This window comes from Xiphophorus hellerii, chromosome 4, assembly GCF_003331165.1.
Source record: "Xiphophorus hellerii strain 12219 chromosome 4, Xiphophorus_hellerii-4.1, whole genome shotgun sequence".
Lineage (NCBI taxonomy): Eukaryota > Metazoa > Chordata > Actinopteri > Cyprinodontiformes > Poeciliidae > Xiphophorus > Xiphophorus hellerii.
Genome location: NC_045675.1, coordinates 12,666,359 through 12,690,522, shown reverse-complemented (window position 1 = coordinate 12,690,522; position 24,164 = coordinate 12,666,359). Strand labels below are relative to the sequence as shown.

The 24,164-nt window shown below is 38.5% G+C and overlaps 1 protein-coding gene across 1 annotated transcript in view; it reads left to right on the top strand.

The window, feature by feature from the left end:
* Window positions 1-24,097, top strand: part of cenpf (centromere protein F) — a 29,487-nt gene extending 5,390 nt beyond the window's left edge. Inside the window, 31 exon segments of the mRNA XM_032560924.1 lie at window positions 839-967; window positions 1,062-1,184; window positions 1,272-1,407; window positions 1,483-1,612; window positions 2,183-2,462; window positions 2,532-2,738; window positions 4,705-4,913; window positions 5,669-5,798; window positions 6,115-6,393; window positions 6,961-7,548; window positions 8,365-8,496; window positions 9,703-10,607; window positions 11,484-11,695; window positions 11,771-11,894; window positions 11,977-12,079; window positions 12,167-12,263; window positions 13,562-13,791; window positions 13,874-13,982; window positions 14,661-14,866; window positions 15,877-16,095; window positions 16,243-16,386; window positions 17,220-17,297; window positions 17,299-17,410; window positions 17,505-17,602; window positions 18,012-18,053; window positions 19,713-19,808; window positions 19,810-20,610; window positions 21,009-21,138; window positions 21,544-22,233; window positions 22,349-22,458; window positions 23,374-24,097. Of these exon segments, the coding sequence (XP_032416815.1) occupies window positions 839-967; window positions 1,062-1,184; window positions 1,272-1,407; window positions 1,483-1,612; window positions 2,183-2,462; window positions 2,532-2,738; window positions 4,705-4,913; window positions 5,669-5,798; window positions 6,115-6,393; window positions 6,961-7,548; window positions 8,365-8,496; window positions 9,703-10,607; window positions 11,484-11,695; window positions 11,771-11,894; window positions 11,977-12,079; window positions 12,167-12,263; window positions 13,562-13,791; window positions 13,874-13,982; window positions 14,661-14,866; window positions 15,877-16,095; window positions 16,243-16,386; window positions 17,220-17,297; window positions 17,299-17,410; window positions 17,505-17,602; window positions 18,012-18,053; window positions 19,713-19,808; window positions 19,810-20,610; window positions 21,009-21,138; window positions 21,544-22,233; window positions 22,349-22,458; window positions 23,374-23,556 (7,032 nt within the window). The 3' untranslated portion in view covers window positions 23,557-24,097.
* The last annotated feature ends 67 nt before the right edge of the window (window positions 24,098-24,164 follow it).

Below are 24,164 nucleotides of genomic sequence, written 5' to 3'. Positions count from 1 at the left end.
GCAGCTAGACCCTGCTTTAAATACACGTTGAAACTACGACAATGCATGTATATCTATCTAGTTATCACTGAAAACAATTTAATGACTTATTTTCGTCATAACTTGCCACGTACGCTGAACTGACAACTCCTCTGACGGTCGGACTTCTTAATGCGCATGAGCAGGCATGAGTACTCGCTGCACGTATCCTATTCTGACAGCGTATGATAATCTGATAGAGCACCGTCAGTAGGGATGAAATGGAACCCGACATTTTCATGCACCTAATAAAAAGACAGACACTTTTTTAAAATCATACTACACTTTTCTTGTTTTAGGTCAGTTATAATTGCCACAATTATTTCTCTTTGCTAAATGACAGAAAACTTGGCAAGAAATTTTTTAGAAATTTTTTTGTAACTTTCTTTACATATTGTGTTTAAGGATTTAATTTTAATTCAATTCACCTTGACTGCATTGTTTCAATATTTGATATTTATTATTCCTATTGATCTTATATTTTAAACATTAAACAACATTATTGAAATTTGTGGGGGGGTTTCTCGTTAAATTAGTGTTTTGTTCTAGGATTCGTCAGGTTTAGAAGAGTGTGAGATATATTTCAAAAGAATGTAGAATACTATCACAAGATATTATTAATAACTGTAATAAAATGTATAATATAATGAAACTGTCTTTTTTTCATTTGTGTTTTTAATCTCCAAAGTTTGGTGCTGGAAAAGTTTGAAAACTCACCTTGAAAATGCTTGAAAGGTTCTTGAATGTTACGGTGGGGAAAATGCATAAACATTAAATTCTGACTTATTACTCAGATTATATTTTGTTTTTCGGTTGGTAGGAGTTGGCTCAGCTTCAGAGTTCCCATCAGGCTTTGGATCAGCAGCTCAACCAGACCAGAACCAAGCTGACACAGGAGATCCAACAGGCCAAAAAAGACCACAATGTTCTTCAAGCGGACATGGAGAAGGTAGCGTCTCACTTCTATGTTTTATTGAGCGATGTGAAACTGGTACAACTTCTACTGTTTCACTGGGTTTTTGTGGAAACTTGCTGCGTTTTAGACGCGCTTGCAGAAGAGTCAGATGGAGAGAGAAATGGAGGAGCAGAAGCAGAAGCTGCTGCGGTCCGAACAAGGCCTGCAGGCTACTCAGACCAAAGAGCAAGACCTCCGCAAAAAGATGGAGGTACACACAAACTCATAGATTCCTGTCTATAACTTTCTGTTTTGGCAAGATGATTTGCCTATTTTCAAAATGTCCTCTTCCCCTCAGGAGCTGCAGAAAGAGAAGAACGGCGTGACCATCCAGTTGGACCGCTGCAGCAGGTCGCTGACTCAGCTGGAAGAGGAGAAGAGGATCTCAGAGCAGTCGCTGAAACGCACGCAGGGGATGCTGGAGGACCTGAAAGGTACAGAAACAGCAGGAATAAATATCAATGGGTCCTACTCGTGTCTTCTCACCGGGTTTCTTTCTCGTACTTCAGCGAAATCTGAAGGACAGGCCGAGGAGCTGAAGAGACTCCAGTCAAAACTTGAGCAACAGACTCAGATGGCAGCAAGAGAGCTGGACAACGTGAAGAAGACGCTTTCTGACGCAGAGGCCAGGAATGACAAGTAAACATCTTACAAGTCGTAACATTTTTTTTTTTGCTTATGATAGATTATGGTTTTCTATGTCAGAAATTGAGAAATGTAAAAAAAAAAAAAAAAAAGAAGAGGCATGAAGGAAGAAATGAGCGTTGTGCTAATTTAGCCGTGTTGTTTGGCAAAGCGAACACTAGAGGGCAGTTCTGAGTTAGCGTTCAAATTCAGAGGAAAATGGCGACCAGGTGGAGAAAATAAAACAAAACGAGCCTCAGTTTTAGACGAAGCTCATCTGTTTTTCCTTTAGATCAACATTTCTGCCATCTTCCTCTTCTATTAACGCTGCCCCGACAATTACAGTGCTGTTGGTTCTTCAGTTTTGTTGGACTAAAATATTAATTACACTTAATTTTTAAAAATTAAGTGTGCTTTTAAAATTACTTACCTGCTTTGGAAACCAATGGACTAGTTGTTTTTATACTCTACAGTTGATAATTTATCACTATAAATTATATTTTGACTGTAATCAAGCCTTTTGCCCGTCCTGTTGCAGTTTTTCCTTTACATTCAGTCCATTACAACAGATTTGTTTCTTTGCAGATCTCAGAATGAGCTTCAAAAGCAGAAGCAGGAGAGTGAGAAGCTGAGCAACAAGCTGACGGTCGTAGAGCAGGAGAGCGAAGAGCTGAAATCAAACCTCCGTCAGAGTCGGGACGAGTGCCAGGCTGTGAAACAGGAGCACCAGGCTCTGCTGGAGTGGAAGAAAAACAAGGAGAACTTGATAAACCAAACCGAGGCCGCGCAGCAGGAGCTCACTGACAAGATTATCACTTTGGAGGGCAAAGCGAGCCGGATGCATGAGGCCAACAATGAACTCCAGGTGAGTTTCACCAATATACATCCTGCTGCTTTTCAGGAAGAAATTAAATGTGTATGCTTTACACTGCAGGACAAGATCTCATCCACGGAGGCAGACAAAGCCAGTCTGTCCGCCCACATCGACGCCCTGAAGGGAGAACTCCTCATGAGGAGCACGGAGCTGGAGGAGAAGGAGCATCAGTACCAGCAGCTTCAGCTCCACGTCTCTGAAGCGGCACAGAAACACGGCAAAGACCTGGAGAACGCCGGGAAGCAGCTGGCGCAGCTCCAAGGACAGGTGAGACCAACACTCTGGTTCCGCCTTAAAAAACCTTCGGTCTGTCCTCCTTTAGGAGTAACAGGGTTCATAAAGGTGCTAAAAATACTTCATGAACCCTGAGACGTTTATAAAACAAGCTAGCGTCTAATTAAAAGCGCAAGTTTAGAAAACATTATTTTCAATTGAAACCAGATATTTTTGTACACCTGATAAAAAGTCAGAGATATATTTTTTAATCGCTGTCTGAAGTCAAATCAAACTAAACTTTTCTTGTTTTAGGTCAGTTAGAATTAGGGAAATTATTTCTACTTACTAAATACCAGAAAACCAATGAAGAACATTTTTTAGAGATTTTCTTTGTATTTTGTGTTTAATAATTTAATTTGATCAGGAAGGGAATTTAACATGATTTGTTTGGATTGTTTCATTTTAGTAAATATTTATTATTCCTAATAACTTAATGATCTGTGTAACTGCAATAAATGTTGGCTTATATTTTATATATTAAAGGTTATTGCAACTGTTTTGTTCTCAGTCAGGTTCATAGGGTGTGTGAGAGATATTTCAAAAACATAAAAATAAAGGCTATATTTTATTTTACCTTGTTTCTGCTGTAGAATACTATCACAATAATTAATAACAGTAATAAATGTTATTAGGGAATTAAACGTTCTTCTTTAGTTAATGTGATGGACCGAGTTAAAAACAGGAGGAGTCACAGGACATATTAGAAAAATAGGGTTTTTTATTTTAACCCAAAGATTATAAATAACAAAAGATAAACTGAACTCAGGCAAAAAATGTAAACAAACTGACTGCACAAACAAACATAACTGACCTAACAAAGAAATGACACACAGGGGTTTATATACTGGCTGATCAGACCAATTAAGACACAATAGGGGTAACTAAACAGAATACAATTACAAATAACACAAAAACAAACAACAGTACAGCTAAGTGTGGCTAAACTAAAGACCTAAAAATGAAAATCAAAAATATTAAACTTTAAATACTAATTTACTTAAATACAAAACTTATCTAAACAAGGAAGCTACAAATTCCCCCTGCCAGCAGGAACTAGTGGTTCGGTCCAATCAGCATTTAAGCCTGCTGAGCTCTGGCCCCATCCTTTGTCTGGCAACTCCAAGGCAGGTAAGTACCGGCAGGAAAACAAACAGAGTTAATCTTAAGCAAACAAAATTTACTTTAAGTTGATATAAATACATATGCTAACTAAATGTGCGCGCTAACAAATAGAACAAATGCACTCAAATCAACTAATAAATGTTTTTATTGGAACTAAAGTGTTGTGTTTATATGAAAAAATAAACTGTGTATTAAAAAAAGAGTTACCGACATCAGAGTGTGGCCATGGATTTGGCCATCACAGTTAATTTGTGTTGTTTTTAGTGGTGCTGGAAAAGTTTGAAAACTTACTTTGATTAGGTCGGTCACAATAAATCAATTAATTGCCTGATAAATTAAAGCAAACTCAATCATTTCTATTTACATAATCGTTTTCCTTTTTCTACCAGAAACTGGAGGACAAAATTATTCAGTCTGGTGTTCAGGGACTTTATCATTCATTATTTTTTCTGTCGTTTTTGTTTGTTTGGTTTTGGATATTTAAAATGTCTTCCAGTTCCAGTGTTAAATTTAAAGTTTATTTATCTTTGAGGATGGGTTCTTGTATTATTAAGCCATTTCATTATATTACTTGAAAACTACATAATACAATAATACAATCATTTATCGCAATAATTTCGGGGACAATTTATTGTCCAGCAAAATTTGTTATCCTGACAGGCCTAACATTGATGCTTGAAAAGTGTTTGAATTTTACTGTGCGGAAAGTTTACAATGTAAGCAAGAAGAGATTTTAGCAGCAGAAACCTTTAGGATCTGAGAACCGGATGTGACTCTCCTTGAAGCTCGTTGCGTTGAGGTGACAGGAAACGTTTTCCTCGTTTCTTTTAAACAGGTGAAAGAGCTGGAGTCCCGGCTGCAGAGGGAGGCGTCTCGAGCAGAGCTGGCCGAAAAGACCAGCTGCGAGCTGCAGGAGGAGCACCAGGCCGCGTGCGACCTGCTGCGCTCCAAAGACCAGCTGCTGGAGCTGGGCCGGGCCGAGGTCAGCCAGCTGAAGGACAGCCTCGCTCAGTCCGCCGCACAGCAGGAGGCGCAGAGCGACAGGTTGGACACGGACTCTCTGGAAACTTAAAATCTTCCGTTTTTTATATGCTTGAAACTCAATGAGTTTGAATTTTTATTAACACAGATAAAGCTCCATAGCTATAATGAGGTGGAGGTTAAATATGCTGAGGAATAAATTATCTGTCCTCACTGAGGCATTTATTGAAATGATTAGTCGTGATGAATCGATTATTAATGCACTTATCAACTAATTTAGTGATCAATTAACTCAAAACACACAGAGCAGAAATTAAGCCAAAACTACAAAAAAACATTTCGATACATTTAAGATTTAAAAACAAACCTTGTAAATAACTATGTTAAACTCAAAATTCCTCAAGTGGTTCTAATTTACAAAAAAATCTTTTATTAATCACCTTTTTCTTTGCAGTTATTAATTAGTTAATACCTAAAGTATATTGATGTTAAATCAAGCAGAGATGACTGAGATTTTCACAAGTAAGAAGTTTTTTTGTGTTTTTTTGGCTGTGGATGCAAACGATCAAGCCTTCACTAAAGGAATGCTACGTTGTTGCATTTTAGCCAGGAAGATGTTCATTTTCCTAAAAAAAAAAAAAGTTTATTATTTGTTTATTTGCACCTTTTCATTGAATCTCTAAAACTTAAATAAAAAATCTGCAGCATTTTTTAGTGTTTGTCAAAACAATCAATAGAATTATCAGTTACTTTGGTAATTATGAGCTGCAGCCCTGGTTGGAGCTGATCCATCATTCAGATGCATTTGGTTTTTCCAGCTTTGTGAAGCAGAAGGCCGTCCTGCTGAAGCGGTGTGAGGAGAGCGTTTCGGCGCAGGCTGAGGAGACGGAGCGCGTCAAGCTGCAGGCAGAGGAAGTCCAGCAGGAGCTGCTGCTCTCCAGACACAAAGTATTTTATTTAGAGCTCATTAAAAAACCTTCATCTCACCAGATATTTCTAAGCAGAAATTACAAGCATATTGCTTTATAAATTCTGAATATGCTTTTATTTTTTAGTCCAACATTTTTAGATTTGTAAAGTTACAAACTATTATTTTAGTAGTTCACACAGTGTCTTAAAATGTATTAATATTAATCCCTCTGACTTTTGCTTTTTTTAATATAGATATATATATATATTTTTGTCCTGGTCTATCACCTAAACCCCAAATAAAATCTGTGAAAGTAACTTCTAAACTAGATTTTTTTTTCTTCCTCCTTTTCAGATCACCTCCATGGAGCAGATCCTGAAGGTCCAGGAACAGCTGGGAGCCGAGCTGCAGAAACAAATTAAGACGACGTCCGATAAGGAGGAGGAGCTCACGAAGACGTGCGAGGAGAAATCAGAGGAGCTGAAACGCTTGGAGGAGGAGCTGAAGGACCAGCGGAGCCGCACCGAGGAGACGGAGCAGCAGCTCAGAGCGGCTGAAGCTCAGATCCACTCCGTGGAAAATCAAAAGGCTGAGCTGGAAAATCGACTTCAAGAGATGAAGAAAGAAGCAGAGGTAAAAAAAAAAAGAAAAAAAAAGCTGCATAATCCTTTTTTTTAATGGTTTCCAGGTTTGTTTTTGTTTTCTTTAAGATTACAGTCGGCTTGTCGCAATACGCAAAAATTCATTTAATCGCATAATAAATTAAAACAAACTAAATCATTTCTATTTATATGATTTATCCAACAAAAACTGGATGACAAAAGTCTTCAATCTGGTGCTTTAGTCTCAACTAATCCCTTTATTTTGAAGGATACTTTGATTCATAGAGACTTCAGTATCCATTTTATTTGTTGTTTTGCTTAATTATTTTGGATATTTAAAATTTCAGTGTTAAATGTTCATCAGAATTTAAAGTTTATTGGATGAACGTGAGAATGTTCCAAATATAATCACCATTATATTTGGAAATGGTCTTAAAACAACAATATTATCGTTTGTCACAATGATTCTAGGACAATCTATCGTCCAGCACAATTAGTTATTGTGAGTGAGACTCAACGTTTTACTCAAACTTTTTGAGTAAAAGTTTGTGTGTTTTTTTTCTTGTTGTTGAGACTTAAATTATGCATCTTTGTTCAGATCCTGCAGTTCAGTCACACTGAAAGGATAAACGCTCTCCAGGAACAGATCGTATGTCTGGAAAAGCAGGTTGCTGCAAACCAGGAAGAAGCAGAGGAGGTTCCTGTCCTGAAAAACAAACTGGACGTGGTCAACCAGTCTCTTGCTCACCTTAACAAATCTCTTGAAGCTTCAGAAAAGAGCCTCAGCTGTGCAAATGAAATAAAAGCTGATCTGGAGGTCACCCTGTCTGAGAAAGTGAAACTTATCACTGCTTTGGAGGATCAGATCAATAATCTCACTGAGAAGCTGAGGGAAGAGTCTGAGAGCCACAGCTCAGAGGTTGGGGACTTCATCAATAAGGAGAGGAGCCTCAAAGAGCAGCTGGAAGCCACTAGGAAATCAGTAGCTGCAGCCAAAGAAGAGTCCAGCTCTAGACGGGAGGATATCCGAGAAATGAAGACGACTCTGTCTGCAGCGTCCCGCGGCCTGGAAGAAAGAGACAACACGATAAAGAGTCTGAAAGAGAAGCTGAACAAAGCAGAGGCAGAGCAGGCCAAAGCCTCTGAGCTCCTGAAGGAGAAGACGGTGGCCATGAGCAAAATCAAGGTTAGTTATGAAGGTCTTCAAATCCAGAATGGCGTAAAAAACAAGCCCTGGTTCTTTATGTTTACTTTTTAAAGTAGCATTGTGTAATGTGATAGTTGTGTGGTAATGTGTCTTGCCTCTTTTGTTGTTAATATAAAGTGGATTAATTGATTAGTGGCCATTTTCTCTTGTATCAAGGGGGTTGAAGGTCATTCCATAAGACGAAAGGCTAAATTTAGAATTCCGATTTAAAAAAAAGAAAAAACCTAATGGAGGATTATTTTATACCAGCTGCATTACATACTGACTGAATAAACAGAAATTTATGGTTTTCTCGCATATTTATAAAATATAACAAAACAGGAATCTCTTAGGTCGCTGAATAGAAAAATAAAAGTTGAGAAGTTGACGTTGCTCCGCCTTACAGTTCGGCTGAATGAGCGCTGTTAATGTGATTACGTAATGTAAGGAGTTTGTCGAGAGTTTATATTTCAAAACTGAATCGCATTAAGTTCCTTTTGCCCCCCACACCGAACTGTTTGGGTCGTTGTCTCTTTCTCATGCTGGGACAGCTGCCATCTTTGTTTCTGTATCAAAACTGGCTCCTCTTAATGATGGCCAGCGGCGCCCTCTGCTGGACGGCGGCCGAACTACAACACTAAAAGAAGGTCTAGCATTGAGTTAATCGATTCGAACTAATCTAAATGTAATAAACCATTAATCAGTGACTAATTGATTAATAGTTAATCAAAGATTAATGGTTTGTTAATGATTTACATTTACTAGCTTGTTTGTATGTAAACAGTTACTTTCAAAGTATGTATCTATTGAATAAAGGTGCAGCTGGAGATGCTGCAGATGGACCTGGAGGACAACGAGTTGGCCATGACCTCTGTGGACAGTCAGGTGGAGGAGCTGAAGGGAACCATAGCGTCACTGGAGGCCATTCTGGAGGAAAGCAAAGCCCAGGTTGGTTTACGTTTTGTTTTTATTACTCTTAAGCAGTTTTCTCGAGGTGAATAGTCCAGGTTCTGGAAGGACTGACTTCAGCTGCAGTCGACACCGTATGAAACGCCCTCAAACTCTTTTTTTCTTTGTTGTTAGATGCTTTTCTACCAGCTTCTTTAGCAATACCCTTTTTATAGATTATCATTGTCGATGACTGTCAAGTCAGCAGTCTGTGATTTGTGTCCCTTTAGGTTGTTTAATATTTGAATTTTATGTTAAATTATATTTTGAGATTAACAACCGCAAGGCATAGAAGTTTAATAATGAGAAAACATGCTTAAATATATTCCTCTGAGTGTAAAGGATGCATATTGAAGATTATTTTAGAATTACCGAAGTAAATTAACTTTTCCATAATCATATGAATTATTTAGGGTTGAAACAATTAATCATAATCAATTTGGACTTGATTAGTCATTAAGTGTCATGGACAAACTCCAATAGGGTCATTTTTTTGAAATACCCACATAATCAGAGCAGAAATGAAGAAAAACTGTATGCATTTTGCATTTAAGGATAAATAAAAAAGGTTTGGTAAATATGTTTCACCCAGAACTCCTGAAGAGGCAGTTTTAGCCTCACCTGGTTCAAATTATCATATTTATCTATCAAATTCATATTTGGTTAATCCAAAAAAAATCAGTCAATCAAATGTTGATGTCTGAAGTATTTTTAAGCTGCAGATGCATCTTTTCCTACAAATGGTCAACCGTACGCTAAAGGAATGTTATGTTGTTGCATTTTAGGCAATAAAATGTTTGCTTTCTTATTTTTTTTTATTTTTTTAAGGTTTTGTTGGCTCTAGTGGCCTTTATTTGAAAGTAGTTTGACAGGAAACAGGGTAATCAGAGAGGGGGAAGACATGCGGCAAATGTCGCCAGGCCGGGAATCGAACCTACGACCACCGCTACAAGGACTAAGGCCTCAACGTGGGTCATGCTTTGCCCCTGCGCCACCACAGCACCCCATAAAATGTTTGCTTTCTTATTCAAAAAAGAAATTTAATTGTGTATTTGCATCTTTTAATGTATTTCTAATATTGTATAAAAAAAGCTTAAAGGAAAAATCTGCACGATGTTGCTAATTTTTATCCAATTAACAGTCAGTCCTGATTTTATTGAGATGTAACAGTATATTTAACTAATGCTTTCCCATGTTTACTCTCAGGTTTCTGTTTTGGAGACCCGTTTGGATGAGGTCCAGTACCAAAACTCTCTGCTGGAGACAAAATACGTGACGGCGAAGGACGAGCTGCTGGAGCGGAGCTGCGAGATAACCCGTCTGGAGGAGGACGCCGTCAGACGGCAGCAGCTGGAGGAGAACGTCTCTGCCTTGGAGGCCAAACTGAGTCAGATTACTGAGGAAAACTCAAAGGCAGAGACGGAGCTGAGGCAGATCATTCAGGAGAAAGAGAGCCATTTGGAGCAGGTAAACGAGGAGAAAAACAGCCTCCAGGCTTCCTTAACGCAGTCGGTGGATGAGCAGAAACGAGCTGAATCTGAAATCACTCAGGTAAAAGCGGTGAAGGCGGAGCTGGAGGAGAGAATGAGCAACCTGTCGAAGGAGATTCAGCAACTCCATGCTGATGTTAGAGAGTTATCTGAACAGAAACAGGAAGCGGAGGCAACGATTGACCAGATGGCTGCAGAAACACAACAGACAGAGTCCGTGCTCCGTCGGATCTCAGAGGAGAAAGCCCAGCTGGACGTTGCTCTGAGTTCAGTCAGCGAGGAAAAAGTTGAGCTGCAGGAGAGGATTTCTACTTTAACCTCTGAGAACGGGGAGCTGGTCTGCAAAGTGAAGCAGGTGGAGGAGGAGAAACTCCAGCTGGAGTCTAAGTTTAGTCAAATCGCTGAGGAAAACGTCAAGCAGCAGTCGGACATGAACCGTCTGACTGCAGAGAAGCAGCAGCTGCAGAGCAGCGCAGAGAGGCTGCAGGAGGAGATGGCGTCTCTGCGGGAGGAGAGCGAGCGTGTCCAGAGCTCGCTGCTGTCCGCTGAGGAGGAGCGACAGACGCTGCAGCAGCAGCTCAACACAAGGGACGAGACCAACCACACGGAGAGCAGAGCGCGGTACGTCTGTTTCATGTTTCTTTGACTCAGAGACGCACCAATCAGGTCTGACTACAGCTGGGCGATGCATCGATTTTATCGATAGATCAAACTTTTCAGTTTTGAAGATTTAATTGAATGAAAAACTGGGTTTTCTTACCATTGTGCTCCTTTGCTCAAGTAATATCACTTTGCCCTTGGCTGCCGTCTTGTTTGACAAGCGTGTTTTACAGCTTCTACTTGTTTGGAGTTTGAATTCAGGTCAACTCAGAGAAGAGATGATTGAAATAAAAGCTTGTTTTTGAAAATACAGCTCTGGAAAAAATTAAGATTGAGAGCACTGCATTGAAAATCTCCTGGTTTTTCCACCAAATATTGATTTCTGAACTCTTCCTGAGTTAAAACATTAGTATTGTTGCTTCTAAATGAATATAAACTTGTTTTCTTTGCATTATTTGAGGTCTGAAAGCTCTGCATTTTGACAATTTCTCATTTTCTGCAAATAAATACTAAATTTTTGCTTGAATTTCATAGACATGTCAGTTGTTTATAGAATAAAAACACAATGTTCATTTTACTCATTTATCTATAAAGAGTAAAATCAAAGAAACTGATCATTTTAAGAGGTCTCTTAATTTTTTCCAGAGCTGCATGTTCTGACATTTGTAAGTAAAATACTGAAAAAAATGGATTAAAATCAGAAATTGGGTTTGGTATATTGACCTGCCAATACCTATTTTTAGAAGTTGTTTAGTTATTTTTGTTTTACTTAAAAGACTCAGGCCATATGTATATATGCCTATTTCCTTGTTTTTCATAGAGATTATAGTTTTGATTCCAACAGGAACTTATGTATATATAACCTGTTTATCAATGAGGAAATTGTTTGTGTGACAGGAACCAGCAGTTTGAGGCGGAGCAGACTGCACTTCATCAGAAGCTGTCCGTCCTCCAGACGGAGCTGGCTGTGCTGCAGCAGCAGTACGATCTGCTTCTGCAGCAAGTGGACCAGCAGCAACGCATCATTCAGCAGCTCACAGAATCACAGAAATACCAGAATCCAACTGGAAACATCCCGCGCCTCGAACCCAAAGACGCTGAGGATGGTGGTGAGTGTGGACTGGTTGATTTAAATGTGAAATGTTCAAGTATTTATTCCTAACTACCTGCTGTGGTTCGTCCAGCAGAGGCAGCTGAACAGACCAAACCAAACCCAGAACTTGGTGCGAACGTTGTTACCAGTGCAGAGTCAGATCCACTGAATGAACAGGAAGAGGCGTCTGAAAAGAGCCCTGATCAGGCTGCGAGGTACAGAGTTTCCAGCAAACATCACTGTGTAATGTTTTCTTTCCCTGTATTTACAAGAGAAAACGTCTCTTTTCTCCGACAGTGAGGCAGAGGTGATCGTTCGGGAGGACGCCTCTGATCAGGACATGATCAATGACGAGGAGGCTCATAAACATGATGCTCAGGAAATCCAACTTCACCAGCAGGTAGAAAACCAAATGCATAATAAATATTGCTTAACCTTTTTATAGCTGTGAGTCTTCAGGTTTTAATTCTATGTTTTTTTTTTAAAGGTCTCTGAGGAGAACTGCAGCAGTAGTGGAGATCTTGAAAACGAGAAGTATGATGCATCTTCCTCCCAACATGAGATAAGAGGCATGAAATTCTCTGGTGGGTGATTAGAGGTCATAACATTGTGTTTTCTAAATGTTCACCAGAATAGAATAGAAATGTCCTTTATTGTCCCAAAAATGTCTGTGCAACAGCAGCAAAGGGACTCACATAAAGATAGATGCAAAAGACAAAATGGAGGATAAAAAGTGTAGAGGAAGGGAAAAGTAGTTATAAAAATACTCCAGATTAGAGGAAGGTGCATGTCTCTTTGAGTACTATTTGAAAAAACCTAAAAATCTGAATACGAATATAGATGTTCTATAAAAGCTCCAGAGGTTTAGAGAAGATTAGTGAACAAACAGCAGCATGAAGACGCAGAGTTTCACTCAGGAAACTTGCTCTGTCCAGTGGCGCCAGTAGAGACTAGATAATTATAATTAATATAATAATAATTATATTATTGAAAGACATTGTTGACAATATTTAGACACAAATATGGTCTTAAAAAAGCAAACACACACAAGAAATGGTTAAAAATTCAGTTAAATCCTAATTAAGGAACCATCCAGTGGATCTTAACTCACAGTGTACTGTTGGTCATATTCAGAGCTGGCCCAAAGCATAAGCAAACTAAGCAGCTACATGTATTGCTAACATTTTAACCCGACCATAGGTCTAAAACATTTATTTACTGAGAATGACACTGTTTTTAAATCTGATTTAATGGTTTCAGCATAAATAAATTACAAGCCTTAAATTGTTTTACATTTAATTTTAAGATTTAAGAAGTTTTCTTGGTAAAAGTGCAAAGAATAAATCTTTGTTTATTTGTGTTACCATAGCTACACTGCAAAAACACAAAATCTTACCATTTATTTTCAGTCCAGTTTCCACTACAAATATCTTAGTACACTTGAAATAAGACAAAACTAAATTACAAGTAACTTTTCAGCTTAAGTCAATAATTCCTCAATACTGACAAAAAACTACTTATTCCACTGGCAGATTATTTCACTGATTGCAAGACATTTTTCCCATGTTATGAGTGAAATAATCTGCCAAAGGAAGGAGTTCTTTTTCACGAATATTTAATTCAGATTTCACTGAATCTGAATTAAAACGCTGATGATCGTAACAGGAAGAAGAGGGCCCCTAAATCAAATTCTGCTTTTAAGGCCGCATAAAGTGTTGGTCACATTTAAAAGTAAAATAAATTAAAAGCAAAATTCTCTGACATGGACAATGATAACTGGGTTAGATTGGCCTAGTCAAAGACTTGAAAACCAATGTTAAACTGTCTGATTTCAGTCTAAATGAACTTGAGCTCTTAAAAAACATCCACGTGTGTCCATCAGGAGACGAGTCTTGGCCGGTGAAAGACGTCGATACAGAAATGATGTCAGAGCAGCAGAGTGAACTGAAGACGCTGCGGTCAGAGTTTGACCTGCTGACCTCTGAGCTGCAGCTGAGAGCAGAGCTGACCTCAGAGCTGGAAGTCCAAGTTCAGAAGTTGGAGGAGAAAGTTCAGGCTGCAGAGGAGCAGCTGAGCACCGCTTTGGAGGAGAAGAAGAGTCTTTCTGATCAGGTAGGAGGAAGAAATGATCTAATTTAAACTGGATTGTGACTTTAGGGATGGAGGTAAAGATCATGTCTGGTCTGCTGTTCAGGTGACCCAGCTGCTGGAGGAGAGGGAGTCACTTAGTCTGCAGCTGGAAACGTCTAAATGTCAACTCACTGACTTCATGGAGATGTTGGAAGGACTTGAGATGGCCAAAGGTTTTTGTTTTGTCTTTCTAGCAATCTTTAAAAAATATTAAAAGGGAACCTATTATGCAAAATTCACATTTTTTCACACCCGGCTGGTTTTTTTTTCAGCAGTAAGTTAATGGTTGTTGGTGTCTGGGAAATTAGCCGTTTCAAAAACCTCGTAATAAGTCACATTAGACAGGCACTGCGCTGTTACCTAGCAACCCCAACCGAGCCCAGTCCCGTTACCTAGCAACCCAAGCTGAGCTCCAGCACGTTTGGTCAGCTGGTTTTACCGCTGTATGTTCTGTACAATGGCTGCTGGGAAAGACAAGAGTTTCGTTGTCGACTTTACCATCCTGAAACCATTTGCTGAATTCCTGATGGCTGAGCAGAAGGCTCCACTTCTGCTTTTCAAAGATGTATGGTTGTATAATCATGTGTCTGTTTGCAGCCATTTTCATGGAGGAGTGTAAAACGTTGAGGTGGGGGCGTGGCCAGCAGTAACTTATTTGGATTTAAAGGGACAGAAGCCCTAAAACGGCTCATTCTGAAAATAATTGACCAGACTATAATTTCATTATCTAAGAATGATTATATGCAAAAAATGTAATGAAAATGTTTTGTAGGCCTGTCCTAACCTGTTCAAGGAAGCGGGTTAGACGATGCGTTCATGGCATTGAGGAGACGTTTGTTCTGGTTCTGCAGGCGGGTTGGATGAGAAGTTCCTTCAGCAGGAGAGTGAGTTGAAGAGGGTCCGCTCTGAAAAGGCTAACCTGGAGCAGCACATCCTGGGAATGGAGTCTGAACTGGAGAGCATGCAAGCAGAAACCTCCAGGCTTACGGAGGAGCTGGAGATCCAGAGGAAGACTTGTTCAGGACGGGAACAACAGATAGAAACTCTCCTTACGGAGGTCAGCGCCCTGATTTAAATAAATGCACCAGTCTGCATCAACAGATGTTTCAGTAGTCTGGTGTCCTTCCAGGTCTGGACAACCACAGAGAAAAAAATGTAATGAAAAATGTTTTTATCTCCAGATTTCTTTCTAATTTTATCATCCATTAGTCCATCGTTCATATTTTCTCTTTGTCCAACGTCTTCTCATTATCCATCCACTTTTCATTTCTCTGATCATCTTTTTTTTCCATAAATTTTCTAGTTGTCCATTTATTCGCCATCCATTTTCTCCATGCTCTCATCCATCTATTTATAATTTTCATTTTAATCCATTTGTCAGCTGGAAACACCCATCGATCCCAGGAACATCACTGATGATGGAGCCTTGTGTTGCTAATTATTAGCAGTGCAGGTTGGCTGGTATCAATTTAGAGCTGCAAATAACAATTATTTTAGTAATTATTTATTCTGCCAGGACAAAAATGAGCAGATTCTGCAAAATTTTAACGTCTTTTTATATACAATATTAAAAGATACAAATAAGCAAATAATTAAATCCTTTTTAAATAAGAAAAGAAACAATTTACTGCTTGATATGCAACAACATAGCATTCATTTAGTGTATATTAATAATTTGTAGCAAATGAAGCATCTGCAGCTTGACTTAACAGATGCCTAACTTGGCTTACCATCAATACAGGGTGGGGGTTATTATTTTGATTAAGGGATTAATTGTTGGAAAGCAAAATGTGTTTAATATGAGAGTTTGTTTTTACAGAATATAAACCAGGTGAAGCTATAAATGCCACTTGAGTTCTGGATAAATCACATTTACAAAAGAAGAGTTTTTTTCTTCAAAGTCTGTAATCCAGTTAACGATTAATCGATTACTAAATTAGTTGATTATTATTTCACCAATCGATTAATCACGTTTAGTCCAATTAATCGTTTCAGCCCTTCTTGAGTTGTGAGCGTCCTGATCAGGTTTCCTGCGGTTAATCGTTCCCAGTGTTTGTTTTTCTCCAGACGACCCAGCTGAGAGCTGAACTCGTGTCGTGCTCTGAAGACCGAGATGAGTTGAGTCAGTCTTTAGGTCAGTGGAGAGACAAAGTTCACGGTTTGGAGAAGACAAACCTGGAAACCAGAAATTTAATCTCCATCCTGGAGGAAGACATCCGGGTCGGAAGGAAGGAGTACGAAGGTCTGCAAAGCGGCATGGAGAGAGTGAAGGCAGAGAGGGAGCAGGTAATGAACACATTTTAGGATCCAATTTCTCTAAAGATCCATGTTAAAATCGTGATTAAATAGAGATGTTTATTCAATTTTAAAAATTTAATGAACTGTTTGTATCTTTAGTTATTATATCTGATTTTTGTCTCTTTTTTTGCCAAGTTTTTGCAGCAGGTTGTGGTTCTGGAAGAGGCCATTTCTAAACATAACAGGGAGAAGGAGGGGCTGCTCAACCACCTCCATGAGATGGAAGAAGATCACACGTCTACCAACCAAAACACCGAGTCCATGGCCGGCAAAATCCAGGTGAGGAGTTCAAAGCAAACCTTTCCGTCAGTGGGGAGAAAATCTGACATTCATGCTTTGCAGGTGTTTTCAAGGTGCGGAAAGTGTTTGATTTCTGTATAAAATTGTTGAAATGCTTGATATTCAAAATGCACATTATATTGAATAAAGTTCAATGTTCAGGTTTTAATGTTTGATTAAAATCTTAAACATGGAAAACTGTTATTTACATTTGAAACCAGATATTTTCACATATCTAAGAAAAAGACTATTTTTTTCTCACTGTCTGGAGTTAAATCAGACTAACTTACCTTATTTTAGGTCAATTAGAATTACCAAAATTATTTCTATTTGACAAATGCAAAAAAACACCAACTGTTTTTCTTGTAACTTTGCATATTGTGTTTAAACATTTTATTTGAGCATCAGATGATTTGTTGGAATGTTTCAATGTGATGAATATTTATTATTGCTAATGACTTATTGATCTGTGTAAATTAAAATAAATGTTAGCTTATATTTTATATGTTAAACATCATTATTAAAATTTGGGATTTTTTTGTGAGTTAGTGTTTTGTTCAGTCCGGTGTATAAGGCGTGTGAGAGAGACATTTCAAAACATAAAATTGTATATTTTAATTTACCTTATCCCTTCTGTTGAATCTATTAAGACATTAATAACAGTAATTAATAATATCACATAATAATCAATTGAAACTGTATTTTTTACATTTATTTGAATAGTTTTTATCTCTAAAATGTGCTGGAAAAGTTAAAATACTTACCTTAAAAACGCTTGCTTGAACTTTACTGTGGGGAAAGTGTCCAAACTTACTGATTTGTTTGTTGTTTAGGCTTTAGAGGGAGAAGTGTGTCGCCTCTCCCAGTCTCTGGAGTCGTCGCTGCTGGAGAAAGGAGAAATCGCGTCTCGGCCTGAACTCCACTCAGGATGAAGTCCGGCAGATGAGGACGGGCATCGAGAAGCTGCAGGTCCGCATCGAGTCAGACGAGAGGAAGAAGAAGAAGATGGGAGAGCTGCTCAAAGGTACCGATTAGTGTGTTTGCAAAAAAAAAAGAAAAAGACCAGCTGCTGTTTTTATGTGAGTTTTTGGTCTAAATGTGTCTTTGTGTGTCTGCAGCTGCTCAGAGGAAGTCTGACTCGCTGCAGGATCGCATCGATGCGCTGGAGCGAGAGAAAGACGAATTTGAGCAAAATCTAGAGGAGGCCGTGCTGCAGGTGCATATGACGGCGAATATGTAGTGCCTTGAAAGCTATTTATGTTGAATATTTATTCATTTGTTTCTGTTTTGTCATAAAAAAACCACAAACTTCAATGTGTTTTATCTGGAATTTATCAGAGCTAAAAGGAAAGGATGCATAGTTTTAATTTTTTTTTTCTTTTTCGTGTTCATTAGATTTAGTCAATATTTAAGTATCAACATGCATCTGATAAACTAATCACTAATCCACACTTTTCAGATTTTTATTTAACAATGTTACATTATTTTCCTTCCATGTGTTTATTTTTCACCCTTTTTGTGTTGGTTTGTCGCATCAAGTCATAATGAAGTCCATTTCAGTTTGAGGTTGAAACGTGACAGAATGTGGACGTTGTTAAAAAGCTGAACTTTATCGTCTCTCACAGGCTGAAGTAGCAAAAGCTGAGCTGGAAGAGGAGAGGACTAAGGTAACAGAAACACTCCAACACGTTTGTTTTTTCCCTCTAATGTTGAATCACAGCTGCTGTTGTTTTTACTGTTTGCTGTTTGTTTACACAGAAACAGAAACGGTACATTTCATTATCTTTCTAAAAGGAGAAATCCATGGCACCAAGTTAGATTAAAAAAAGAAGCTAATTTTCACCTGGACAGGTTGATGTAATAAAGTTTGATTTAGGAAATTGTTAAATGAAGAAAGGCCAGGATAAGAATGAATTACATCCATGTGTGATGATTTATTACTCAGATCTCATTAAAACCATTCAAACCAGCAGGCAGTTCATAAAACCATTTCTTAGGCTTCATCATTACTGAGTACAAATAAACTTATTTTAGAGCCTATTTTAACTGGAACATGTTATAATCTCATTTGTACTGCAAAAATACAAAATCAAAAGTGTTTTTTTTCCAGTTTCTAGTGCAAATATCTTAGCAAACTTGAAATAAGACAAAATTAAATTAAAAGTAACTTTCCATCGAGCTATAGATGCTTGTTTTAAGTAATTTCTTAGTTTTGATGAAACAGTTCTTGTTCTATTAAATTGACTGGGAAAATGTCTTGTTATAAGTTAAATAATCTGCCAGTGAATCATGTACTTTTTCATCAATATTAAAAATTATTTACTTAAAGCAAGTCTCCAGAGCTTACTAAGAAGTTACTTGCAAGTTAGTTTTGTCTTATTTCAGGTTTGCTAAGATATTTGTACTAAAAACTAAAATAATTTAGTAAGAGTTTGTATTTTTTCTGTGTAGCAAAATGTTCCAATGATTTGTTGTGACAAAGGAGAAGGCAGTTTTATTAAAACCAGTCCTACATTTTGGGACGCTTCACTCGCTTCTGGAGGTTCTGATCACAGAGACGAAACGTAAAGCTGCAGTACGTAACTTTTATAAAAATAAATGTTTCTTTTTTTACATATTTGTTAAAACTTTCACCACGTTGTAACAGTTTATGAGACAGATGATCTGTGAAAAAATCTACTATTGACCAGAAACAACCAATCAGAACCTGTCATCTGGTCTTAGTGCTGTCAATCATCTCATGTATTTGGTGCTAAATTTGCTAATGGTGGAGAAACAACTGAAAGCTGTTTTAGAAATCGCCAACTACAATAACTCTTCGAAGAATTTGGATTATATGAGCTACAGTTTAATTTCCCTTTAGGATCAATAAAGTATTTTATGAATTAAACGCCATCATCGGTGACCATGCTAACTAGCATGAGCTTTCATGAACAGTACTTGTTCTATTGGCAGATAAATCAACTTGACAGGCTGTGGTAGCAGCGCCACATGGGGGGGATGATTGACAGCGCTAAGACCCTCCTCCTGGCTCTGGTTGCTTTCAGATTGCACTGGGAGAAGACAGTGGAGCTCTTTTTGTTTTTTTTTTCTTTCCCACGGGTTATCTGTCTCATTCCATACTGTCATGACATGGTGACAGTTTCAACAAATATGTAAAAAAAGAAACTAAACAAATGTTTGCATAAAATATCTAATTTTCAAAGTTTAAAGAATTATATGACGGTGATGATACAGTCTGGATTTCTTGTAAAGAATATTTAAGACACGTTTATACAATGTGACCGTTTCTCCTGGTTGTTTTTCCACTCTGTTTATTATTTTAGGTGGAAGAAGAGAAGAAAGAGCTGAATGAGAAACTGACTGAGCTGTCCGCCACTCTGCACACTCTGACATCTGAGAAAGCTCATTTAGAGAGAGAAGCTGGACATGAAAAATGTAGAGATAGAGGAGCTGAAGGCAGCTAAGGACAAACTGGAACAGGGTTTGGAGAAAGCAGAGGTGGACAGAAGAGAAGAAGAAGACGGACAGAGACAAAGACTAGAGGAGCTGGAGAAATGGACGAGAGAGGAAGCAGAGAGACAAAGTGTGCGAGTCGGAGACCTTCAGGGCCAGCTGACGGAGTCGGAAAGGGAAAACAACGACCTTAGGACAACTATTGAGTCTTTAGGAGAAGAAATAAAGGATCTTAAAACACTTGCTCAAGCTAAAGAGGAAGAAATCCTCGCTTTGGAGAAGGACAAAGAGAATAAGGCAGAATCCATCTCATTAATCGTAGCAGAGAAGAAACGATTAGAGGAAAGAAATGAACAGCTGGAAAAGGAGAGAGACGACCTTCAGTCTGCTCTGGTGTCTGTGAACCAAGAGAAAGCAAAGGCAGATCAGGAGAAAACAGAGTTAGATGAAGGGAGAGTAAAGCTTCAGTCCAAGATCTCGTTGGTAGAAACGGAGAAACAGAACCTCCAACAAACCGTCTCCTTGTTGGAGCAGGAAAAGCTGAGGTCAGAGGCCGAAACTGAGGAGTTGCAGTCTTCACTGTTGATGATGGAAGAGGAGAAGAACAACCTGTCTTCAGCTCTTTCTCTGCTGGAAGAAGAGAAGCAGCAGGCAACAGAGGAGAAAGAGAGGCTCACACTGGAACATGAGGCTCTCCAGAAAACAGTCGCCTCCATGGAAGAAGAACTGGAGACACACAAACGATCCATGACCCAGCTCAGTGAGCAGGTATGCTGGAACATCAGGCCGAAACAAGTGGCCTGTATTTATACATCTTTAAAGTCCTAAACCTGTCTAAAATGAATGCCTCAAAATATCTTACATTAATTTTTTTAAATTAAGTTGCCTTCGATATGTTAATCATAGGTCTATTTGTTTTGACAGTTCTATTTAATCTTATATATTCTATGTATGTTTTTGTCTTGAGAAACTTTTCCATAAGGCAACATTTTGAGTTGCACTCGCACAAAGTTCTTTCATAGGTCTTAAATTCTATTTATAAAGACCTTAAAAAGTCTTACATGTGAGTAGGTGAAACCTACAGAGACTCTGCTATAACATGCTAATAAAAACCTCGACATGGTGCTTCATAAGCAATATTCTCTTCTCTGTATCCCTCCATCCAGGTTTCTGAATTAACATCCAGTTTAGCTCGTCTGACAAAAGAGAGAGACTCTGCTCTGAGCAAAATGAACCTTTGGATGAAGACCTGCAAACAGCTGGAGCAGGAGAAGCAGAACATCCTAAACAGCTCAGGTATGATCCACTGGCAGATTATTACAAATTGTAACTAGAATTTATTAAAGAATTATTGACTTAAAACAAATTCATATTTCTTGCTTAAAAGTTTGTTGCAAGTTATTTTTGTCTTCTTTCAAGATATTTGTGCTAGAAACTGGACAAAAAAAATACTTGGTAAGATTTAGTATTTTTCCAGTGAATCTAAAACTGAATGTTGTGTTTTCATCAGCTATAAGCCACAACATCAAAATGAACTGAAATACACATTAAGCATCTCAATCTATACAAGTTTAACTTTTTGCATTAAATGAAACTTATTAAATGAAACCCTAATTTAATGAAAAGCAGCTAAAAATGAAGTTAATGTAAACTTGTCTCATGCATTGTGTGTAAATGTTGCCATCTCTTGTTTCGGAGAAGGAAGAAGCAGTGAGGAGTTTCAGGCTGAAGCGGCCCAGCTGAGGGCGCAGGCAGAGGTCAGGAAGAAAGAAGTGCAAGAACTGAAAACCGCCCTGGAGAAAAAAACGACAGAGGCTGAGGAAAGACGACAAGAATTGAGGCAAAAGGAGGAAGAGGTGAAGGAGCGAGCGGCTGCTCTGGAGGGAGTGAGAGCGGAGAAGGAAAGGGAGCTGGAGGAGATCAGGAAGGAACTGGATGAGGTTAACGTTCTTCTGGAGGAGAAAAGCACCGAGGCCGATGAGAGCATAGAGAAATACTGCAGCCTGCTGGTCAAAGTCCACAAGCTGGAGGAGAGCAATGACGCGCTGAAGACCCGACTGGAGCATCTCACTGCCAGCCAGCCTGTGAATGAAGCCAAGGTCCCTCCTGAAACCCGCCGGCGTTCAGCGAGGAAGTCTTCCTCCAAACACCAGGAAGAAAAAATGAGTGAAAACACAGAGAATCTGGTTCCCACGACAACACCGAGCTCTCCACAGGGAGGGTCTCCGGGGAAACGGGGTCATAAAGAAATCAGTGACAGAGACAGCGCCCAGGAGGCTCTGCACAACCTGACGAAGAAACTAAAAGCCAACACCGCGACGCCCAGAGGAAGAGGAGAACAGGATGACGAAGAGTTCAGACCAGAGGGCCTGCCTGACCTGGTGCAGAAAGGTCAGTGAGGGGATCTGGTGGATTACTGGGAAAAAACCAGTAGATCATTACACAGGATGCAGCAAAGGTCCATCTTTTTATATTTTATTTCATTGTTTTAAACTTTTTCTCTCAGGGTTCGCTGATATCCCACTGGGGGAGGCCAGTCCGTACATCATCCGGAGGACCACCGGGAGGCGCTGCAGTCCTCGCCTGGCTGCAAGGCAGACTAAGCCTGACGTCAAGGTGAGCAGCTCCTCTTCCTCACCCACACAGCGCTGTTTTCCTCTCAGAGCCAATCAGATCGCAGTGTTTCAACCCTGTGAGAACTGATTCTCATAAATAATGATTCTTCTTCAATAAAAAAGCAACTATTTTATTTATTTAGAAAACTTCTTTGTTTTGCATCCAACAAAGTAAAATGTAAACATTGTTTTATACTTTTCATGTTTATGACAAAATATATGAAAATCAAACTTTTATTTTATGTATTGACAAACAAAAAATATCAGGATGTCAGACATGAGGAAACTGAACTGAAAAAAAAAAAGGTCTTCGCTCAAAGAAGGAAAATCTATTACACACGTTTTGTAAAATAGACAGTTTTGTAAATAAAGCATTCATTAATGTTTAACAACTCATTTAGATGTTAAATTTATCTACAAAATTAAATGTAATTAAAACAGGATGAAGTAAAATTAGTTTGTGCTTTTGCATGTCAACCCTAGCTGTTAATCAAATATGAGAGGAAAACCTCGAAACTTTACACACAACTTGTCAAACCTCAGAGAAAATTCAACAGTTAAACTAAGTATTTCTTTTCTGACTCGTTTGTGGCCCGTAGGTCGGACTCTGCTGCTTTCAGTGCATGGCACCATGCTGTTTGTGATTTGTAATAAAACCTGCAGAGTGTCTAAAACTGTTTTTTTATGGCCCAACTTGAAGTACATCCTTACTAGAGACAACTCTGAAAAAAACATTAAAAAACTTCTGTATTCCTCACAGTCACTGTACTTTAGCCAGTATGCAATAAAGAGGTTAAACTCCCTAAATTATCATCAAAAGTAATGATTTTGCTCTAAAAGTGGACAGAAGAAAAAAAAAATCTAATGTTCTTTTTCAGTTTCTACACAACTGACCTTTGACCTTTCTGCCCCCCAGGTTTTGGGGTCCGTCCATCTGCAGAGTCCCTCTGGTTCATCATCGGACGGCTCCGACAGGACGCGCCAGCCTCTGAGTGGCGAACAGGAACCTTCGCTGAATGTCCATCAGGAAGCAGAGCAGAGAGAGAAACAGGTTTTAGTGGAGAAAACAAAACAAGGAGAAAACTGTCATGTTCAGTAGATCACGTCACACAGAGAAACTCACCAAGGCACAAATGTTCGCTTGATCACGAGGTGGTTTAAAATTTCACCTAATGGTATGTAGGGCCTAAAATGTTCACTTTTTTTATTTGAGGAGAAAACACTTCTATATTTTTTCCCCTGGATTTAAACAGAAGCATTACCTGTTCTGTTTATTCTGTATATAGCTCAGCGTCATCAGAATGAAATAGATATATGTTTTTTTTCTTCCTAGCATTGCTATTTGTTCAGTTGTTTAATTTTTTTACTATATTTTTTTTACTACATTTTTTAAAACACTTTTATGTGTCTCTAAATTAGCCAGATGAATTGCTGTAGTTTGTCATTTTTCTGCCTTTATTTTACTATCGCTCTCTTGCTGTAAGAAATACATTTTAGCTAATTTTGTTTTCTGTAAATGACGGCAGCTGACTTTTCTTACATTTCCGTCTTTTTCTGCTTTATATTGATGTCTAGCGTTTTTTAATAAACCCATTTTAACAACTTGTATACTTGTTTAATTAAATATGCAATTTACCAGGTTTTGTCAACTCTTTTTTTGACAATTTGAGTAGCTACTTAAGTTGTGCTAAATTTAACTGACTTCAA